At 31.1% G+C, this 8,280-nt stretch overlaps 1 protein-coding gene across 1 annotated transcript; it reads left to right on the top strand.

Annotated features, from left to right (window-relative positions):
- The first annotated feature begins 6,746 nt into the window (after positions 1-6,746).
- On the top strand, positions 6,747-7,944 carry LOC107959984 (E3 ubiquitin-protein ligase RHA2A). The gene has a single exon (XM_016896178.2). The coding sequence runs from the start codon at positions 7,085-7,087 to the stop codon at positions 7,574-7,576; it is 492 nt and encodes a 163-aa protein (XP_016751667.1). The 5' UTR covers positions 6,747-7,084; the 3' UTR covers positions 7,577-7,944.
- The last annotated feature ends 336 nt before the right edge of the window (positions 7,945-8,280 follow it).

Here is an 8,280-nt window from a genome sequence, read left to right as displayed (position 1 = left end):
ACAATTCGATTATTTTTTAGCTAACCTTTTATTTCTACTTATTCAATTTTAAGGTAATTAAATTTTAATCATAAATAACTTTTTAAATAGTTTTTAAACTGTAAAGCGACTTATGGTTAACAGAATTTTACATTTCAGAAATGTAATTACTATTTTGGATTTCAAAAATTGGTAATCTCACATTCTCTAAAATGTTAAAATTTTAAGATATAAGGATAATCTCAATACCACTTTTTTCTTTAAACAGTCTTTCTTAATACCACTTACCATTATGGGGCAAAGCCCAGAGAAAAAATCTACTAGAAAACTTATAGTATAAAAAATTATTTAAATCCAGTCTACCCCAACCCTCAAGGAATTACAGCCCCACCTTAGCACATTTAGTATGAACTCTTTCCAGATAACCTCTCCTACTAAAGATTGCTAACTAGTCACTCATAGGTGAATAAACAATAAAAATGCATTCAAAAAAGTTCCTTACTATGAACATATAACCTGTCTCTCAGAGCATTCCTTCCAACAAATTAGATCATTACATATGAATTATGAAATCTCCCTTGATTAAGTTCAAAATATCTTCCATGTAAAGTAGGATAAAATTTATTTAATTTCAAAAGTTTTATCTTGAAATTTATCTCTAAAAGCCTTCTCGAATATATTATCTTCAAGGTCTATATTTAATTTCAAATCTCATGTTTGGACTAAGATTTGTTTATAACTTGTTGCTAAGATAAGGATAAGAACTCTTCAAGAATCATATTTGGAATAGAGCTCTTCAAGGTCGCTAATTCTTCTCATATGATAGAGATATATTTCATTTTAGTTATATATAAAAATTTTACAATTTTTATTGCTTATAAGATAAGTTAAAATATAATGATAAATATAAAGTTGAAACCTGCCAACCAATAGAATCGATGTATAAACGAGTTGTGGTTGGTCATGTGGGCACAACTTACACCACAACTCATTATGTAATGACAAGTTATTTGGTCATGCAATCATTTTCATAAATTATTATAGTTATGATTCAATAAATTTACTCCAATATCATATATTTATTAATAAATATAAAGTGTAATAAAAAATTATTATAATTTATCACAGTTTTATGAAAATTAAAATTAAAAAATTAAAGGAATTAATCATGTTAAAAAAATAAATTTTATAACGAAGACAATTTAGTAAAATGTGCTTTTAAATAATCACATATTCTGTCAATTAAATACCAAAATATTACATTACAGCCAAATGAACCAAACAAGGTATATAACATTCTTAGTAATTTACTAAAAATCTTATATTTCAATAATCCTATTAACAGAAATAATCTTATATTTCTTGAACCAAATCTTTTTGACACAATGCCTAAAACTACCCATAACCCCTCCCCAATCATGTTTTTTACATAATAGTCCTTAATCATTACATTTACCATAATTATCTTGTTTGAGTAATTACCATTTAATCTTCCAACTTTCTCTATAATACCATCCATGAATCATACATTATTTTGGTAAAATGAAATTTTTAATGTTCTTACTTTTTTTCCAAGACTTTTTATTCTCTTACAATTAAGTCAATACCCCAGATTAATTTCTCTTATTTCAAGAGTATTTTTAATTTTCTATTGCTCTAACTACTTTATATTCTAACACTTAAAAATTCTTATTTTATATATTTCTAAAATTATCAAGTATACCTAACCTGATCCGGTATTGTTCCTAACTCAGTAGTAAGTTAGGGATACCACACTCTCTCTCTAGTTTATGAAGAATGTGTTGTTGGCAAAAAAAAACATCGATCTCAATTTCCCAAAGGCAAGTCATGAAGATCAAAAGAGGCATTAGAGTTGGTGCATTCAGACATCTGTGGGCCAATAAATCCAATTTCTAATGGAGGTAAAAGGTATTTTATTACCTTTATTGATGATTGTTCTCGTAAAACTTGGGCTTACCTTCTACAAGAAAATTCAGAGGCTTTTAACGTATTTAAAAGCTCTAAGGCTCGTGTAGAAAAGGAGAAGGAAAGAACCATTCAGGCTTTCTGAATTGATCGTGGTGGTGAATATTGCTTTAAGATGTTTGAAGATTTTTCTGTTGTTCATGGAATCTGAAGAGAGCTCACAATTGCTTATACACCACAAAAAGAAATAGTGCATTAAAGAGGAAAAAATAGAACAATTATCAACACGGTTCGAAGCTTGCTAGCAAGATGGAAATTTCCATAAGTTTTTTGGCCAGAAACTGTAAATTAGGGCATTCACATCTTGAATCAGAGTCCCACTCATGCTCTTTGATATGTGACTCTAAAGGAGGCTTGGAGTGTAAGGAGACCAATGGTAGGTCAATTCAAAAAATTTTGGTGCATTGCCTATTCACATGCCCGAGAGGAAAAAAGGAAAAAGCTTGATGATAGAGGTGAGAACGTCTTTCTTGGTATTAGCGAAACATCAAAGACATACAAATTGTTCAATCCTATGACAAAGAAGGTCGTGATTAACTGAGATATTGTGTTTGATGAAGAGAACGCTTGGGATTGGGATGAAATGCAACCTACTTAAATCCTTTGTGATAATGGAGTTGAAGAAAAGCCTGAGAATACTTCTTCGCCAGCCATTGAAGTATTGCCTACACATGTAGAAGAAACTTGTGCAGCAGCTGAAACACTTTGTCATGTTCGAAGAAAGTTAGCATAGATGTAAGTTTATGAGGTAACCGAAATTGGAGAAAATGGTGATGCAATTGCCCATTTTGCATTATTTTCAAATTGTGACCCAATAAGTTTTGAAAGTGTTGTCAAGGTAAAATAGAAAGAGATAATGGATGTTGAAATCGAAGTCATTGAAAAGAATGATACTTGGGAGCCGACTGATGGAGTAAAGTGGGTCTACAAGACGAAGATGAAGGAAAAATAGGAAGGTTGACAAGTTTAAAGCGCGGTTAGTAGTTAAAGGGTATAAACAAGAGTTTGGTGTGGATTACACAAAAGTTTTTGCCCTAGTTGCAAGACATGACACCATCATATTGGTGATTGCTTTAGCGGCACAAAACTCTTAAGCTATCTTCTAGTTTTATGTCAAATCAACATTCTTACATGGATACTTGGAGACAGAGGTCTTTGTTGAACAACCAATTGGTTATATTAAGGTTGGAGATGAGCATAAAGTTTATCTATTGAAGAAAGCTCTTTATGGACTAAAAAAAGCTCCACATGTTTGGTGTGGTCACATTGAGGGTTATTATTTGAAACTGGGGTTTCAAAAGTGTACATATGAACATACACTTTTTGTTAAAATTGGAGATAATGGGAAAATGCTCATTGTGTTCTTATATGTTGACGATCTTATTTTTATTGGGAATAATAGCTCCTTGTTTGTTGATTTCAGGAAATCTATAATGGATGAGTTTGAGATGTCTGGTCTTAGGAAGATGCACTATTTCATTGGCCTAGAAGTGATGTAATCCAATCATGAAATTTTTGTCCCCTAGAAAAATATGTGAATGAAATTTTGGACAGATTCAAGATGATGAATTAAAATTGTACCAACACTCTAACTGAGTTTGGCTTAAAGCTAATTAAAGAAGGAGATGAGAAGAAGGTGGATAGCACACTTTACAAGTAAATTGTAGGCAGTTTGATGTATCTATTTGCTACAAGGCCAAACATTATGTATTTTGTGAGTCTTATTAGTAGGTACGTGGAGAGCCCAACTGAAAAGCATTTATTAGCTGCCAAGAGAATCCTTCACTACTTGTAAGGAACCAAGGATTTTGGGGATTTTCTACAAGAAAGGTGAAAATTCAAACATGATTAGCTTCACCGACAATGATTATGCAGGAGATCAAGATGACAGAAGGAGCACTTCAGACTATTTTTTTATGCTTGGCAGAGGGGCTAATTCATGGTCTTCTAAGAAGTAATCCATTATCAAGCACAGAAGCTGAATTTTTTGTTGCTACAGCTTGTGCTTGTCAACCTATTTGGCTTAGGAGAATCCTTGAACAACTACAATTTTCTTTGATAACAACTCAGCCATCAAGTTGTCAAAGAATCTTGTGTTGCATGGAAGAAACAAGTATATTGATGTAAAATATTACTTTCTATGAGATCTTAGCAATGAAGGAGAATTGAACTAGAATATTGCATAAGTGAGGATCAAGTTACTAATGTATTTACCAAACCTCTCAAGTTGGCATCATTTGTCAAAGTTCAAGAAAATACTTCGCCTTTGACATCAAGTAGTAAATATGTATTAAACAAAAAGTACAAGGGAAGGATTGTTGAGATATTTTTATATTTGGTAAATAAATCATCTTTAAAAATTAGGGATTACCAAATATGGTTGAAGATTATTTTTGTATTTAGTTTTGCTATTTTTTGCTTTGAGCTTACTAATTTTAGGTATTGTAAAGCATATAAAAGGCTAGAACCATTTGGAGTTATTCATCAGTTCAATAAAAATCATCTTCTTTCATTTGAGTTGAGAGTTTGTTTTTCTCTTTTTTTGTACTTGTATGTGCAACACCGAGGCACTCTTGACTCTATGAACTAGGACCACAGTGCAATTGCTCACAACATGTTGGCTCTCAACAGAGTACAAGGGACAAAATCCCTCCACGGAGGAATAATATCTTTGGTTGTTAGAGGATCGGTTGATTACTCGGCAGACGACACTTGGAAGACTTTTCCTGAAGGATTCGACCTCTTAAGGCTTTTATTGAGTTGATGCCACCCATCAATCGGGTTTCAACTCAATTATGAAATTACCAAAAACCCTTATTTTTATAAAGCAACAAATATGTTTTGAAGATATATTTTTTTAACTTTTTATATAAATTCTAAAAAGAAAAAATTACATGTACAAAATGAGATTTGAACTCAATACATCGGAATTTTAATTATCTCAACTTTATCAATTCAACTAAAGCCACATTACATACAAAAAAATCAAAATCACATCTAATTTTTACATAAAATTTTCACTAACCTAATAAAATATCAATTAAAATAATGAAATAAAATTAACTAATTATTGATATAATAATAAATAATTTAGGTTAATTGATTTTTATTTACATCAAATCTGGATTGTCTATCCAATTGTCCATCCACTCCAATTTTATAATCACGAAAGTTCTTTTGATGAATAAACAAAGGGTTGAAGGCCACATTTCCGTCCAAGCTTTATCAATAGCCGACATTCATATTAAAAATACATCAAAAGTATAATAATAGTAAGGAACTTAATTGAGAATGAGGTCTTAAAGTGTGAACACACATGAATATTAATTAATGTTGATGAATTGGGTTTTAGAACTATTTATGACATCTGATTATATATATTCAATTAGTTGGACAAAAGGTAACCATGTTTATGGTAAATGGTGCATTGCATGTGCTTCAGATCTCCCACTTATTTGGGTCACACTCCCACCAACATACATTTCTATGTCCATATTTGAGGACTACAATTATATATATATACACACGCTAATTAATCACTTGAAAATGTGTTCTTCTTATTTATATCACATATCCAATCTGAAATGCATAAGTTGCAATCAAAACAAAACTTAGCACTTCAAACAAAATTCATTTATGAACTATTTTACCTTATAAGTTACTTTATTTTAGAAATTGATGTAAATTAAATCTCATGTGATGATCTGATGGTCAACGGTATTCACTATCCTAAATATAGTCTAAGTTCGAGTCGTGCTAGTTACGTTAGTTGTTTGAATTTTACCTTATTATTATAATTCAAAAAAAAATATTCGAATTTTACTCTATTATTGTAATTAAAAAAAGAAGAAAATAAAAGTTAATTTTTTAATAACACCAATTTGATAATCTCAATATAACATATGGAGCTTACCACTACTTTGACCTATAATATTGTGTCATATAACATATTTTCATATCCAAATTAAATTTTAATTTTAATTTTACAAAATTATAATCATTTCAATTTTTCTGTTTTATTAAATTGAAATAAACGGAATTTAAGCAACCTAATAATTGCAGAGACAATTAAACTTAGATCATGGGTCGAGTAGGGTCAATGTCAAATTTTAGGTCTATTTTTTAAGTTTGGACTCGACTTGATTCAAAAAATGGGTCTAAAATTTTATCCAAACTTGGTCCAGATAAAAAATACTAAACTTGAGCCCAATTTGGCCTTACCGTATTAAAAGTTTTATATTGTTTTTATATAAAAATAAATTTAAAAAATATAATACATCAAATACACTAAAAATATTAAAATAAATATTTCCCAACAAATTTAAAATATATTAAAAAAGTATTGATACTTAATAACACTAATAGTTTCAACTTAACAAACAAATACCTCTAAAATTGTAACAAAATTAACAATAAAACAAGAGTTATATAATATCTAAATAATAACAACAAAATAGTAACAATATAATAGTAAAATGGTAACAAAAAAAAACTTTTAGGCAATTCGGGTTGAGTTTGGGCCAAAAAATCTTACTCGACATCTGACTTATTTTTGAGCCTATATTTTTACTCAAATCTTTTCACTTTTCAGACGGACCTTCAAGTTGAATGGGTGTCCCGACCCACGTTAATTCTAGAAACAATATAACTGCTAATCATAAAAAATATAAAAATAATAGAAGTTGGAGATAAAAAGTTAAAATTTATGTAACATAAATGGTTGGTTGAAAAATTAAAAGTTTGAGGTTATTGATATCTTAAGTTACATAAAGAATAAGAATAGGAATACAGAAATACACAACTTGTGATGTATACAACAAAGTTAGTATTAAAACATGGAAAAAGGAAATAAACAATTTCAACAAGCGGACCCCACCACACATGGCCTTAATCTCCCGTTCTTTAGCCTCTCCTCCCCTCTCCTCTTCTTTTCCCTACATCATCTCTTTCTTCTTTTCTTCTTTCTTATCGTTGTATGCTTCTATTTCCCTTATATAAAATCTAATCTCTTCCATTCCACCTTTCAACTTATAAATATATATACACGCACACATATTACATATTACTACTCTTTTTCTACAAATTCACTTCCACATTTTCTGAAACTTAAAAAAGAAAGATGGGATTACAAAGCCAGCTGAACGACGTGTCCTCAGATTCGATCCCGCTTCTTCTCGTAGCAATAATCGCTAACTGCGTCGGTTATCTCCGAAGACTCCTCTTTGCTTCCCTCCATTTGATTGGCCTTCTCCCTTGCCCAGACCAGCCCACTACCATCGACGATGTTGGAGTCCTTGGCTCCGGTCTCGCCAGTCTCATCGTACTCGCCGAGCAGCTCAACTTAAACAAGGCTTTCTCCTACAAATACTGTGGCGGCGGGGTAGGAAAGGGCTCTGATTGTGTTGTGTGCTTGTGCAGCCTAAGAGATGGGGAGCAGGTGAGGAAACTCGATTGCTGCCATGTATTTCATAAGGATTGCTTTGATGGTTGGCTTGATCAACTAAAATTTAACTGCCCGGTTTGTCGATCCCCTCTCAAAATCGATCAGCGCGTGGGTTTCACGCGGAGACGCGTCGGTCAAGATTTGCTTGCCTGGTTTTCTTTGGGTTAATTAGATTCCGACCAAGATTTTAGAATTTTAGTGTTTTTGCCCCCCTTTTCTCAGGTTCCGGCTGGATTGGGTATTATTTTGTTTTCAACTATTTGTTTTGAGGGGGTTGTCATTCAACTTTCTTTCTTACCACTATTTTTTCTTTTGCTTTTTAGAACCCTTTTTCTCCGTTGTAGGGTTTTTTTTTTCTTTAGAAATTTTTTTTGAAGAATTTTCTTTTTCACTGCTGTAAATAGTCTTTTTTTTATTTACTTTATGTATTTTTTTTAGTCCAATAAGAAAATAGTTATCTTTGTGTACAAATTGTCAAGACCAGATTGCTATTTATTTACATGAAGTAGTGAGGGTGAAGATGCTTTATGATTTTACTTTTATGGTAATCTTATTAGTTTATTATTAAGGTAAATAAAAAAAAGCATATTTTATGTGATATTGTTTGAAAAAAGAAAAATAAGAACCCAAGTTGTTTTAGATTTCAATATAATATTAAGAAAATAGGGGGGGAAGAAGATTTAGAATTTATGGTAGTATTGGCAACTACAAAACGGGTTGAGATATTTTATATTTGATGTAATAATTGAGTACCATGTACAGTAGTTTCCTATCATCTTCTCCAAGTAGTACAATTGTGGGATCTTTATGGAGTTACTTCCTGTAAAGTGTCTCTTATTCAATTGTCTTGTTGGTCTTCACGCGTGTGTAAA

This window comes from Gossypium hirsutum, chromosome A05 (assembly GCF_007990345.1).
Source record: "Gossypium hirsutum isolate 1008001.06 chromosome A05, Gossypium_hirsutum_v2.1, whole genome shotgun sequence".
Taxonomy (NCBI): Eukaryota; Viridiplantae; Streptophyta; class Magnoliopsida; order Malvales; family Malvaceae; genus Gossypium; species Gossypium hirsutum.
The sequence above is the reverse complement of the archived record's forward strand: the minus strand, read 5'-3'. Positions and strand labels throughout refer to the sequence as shown.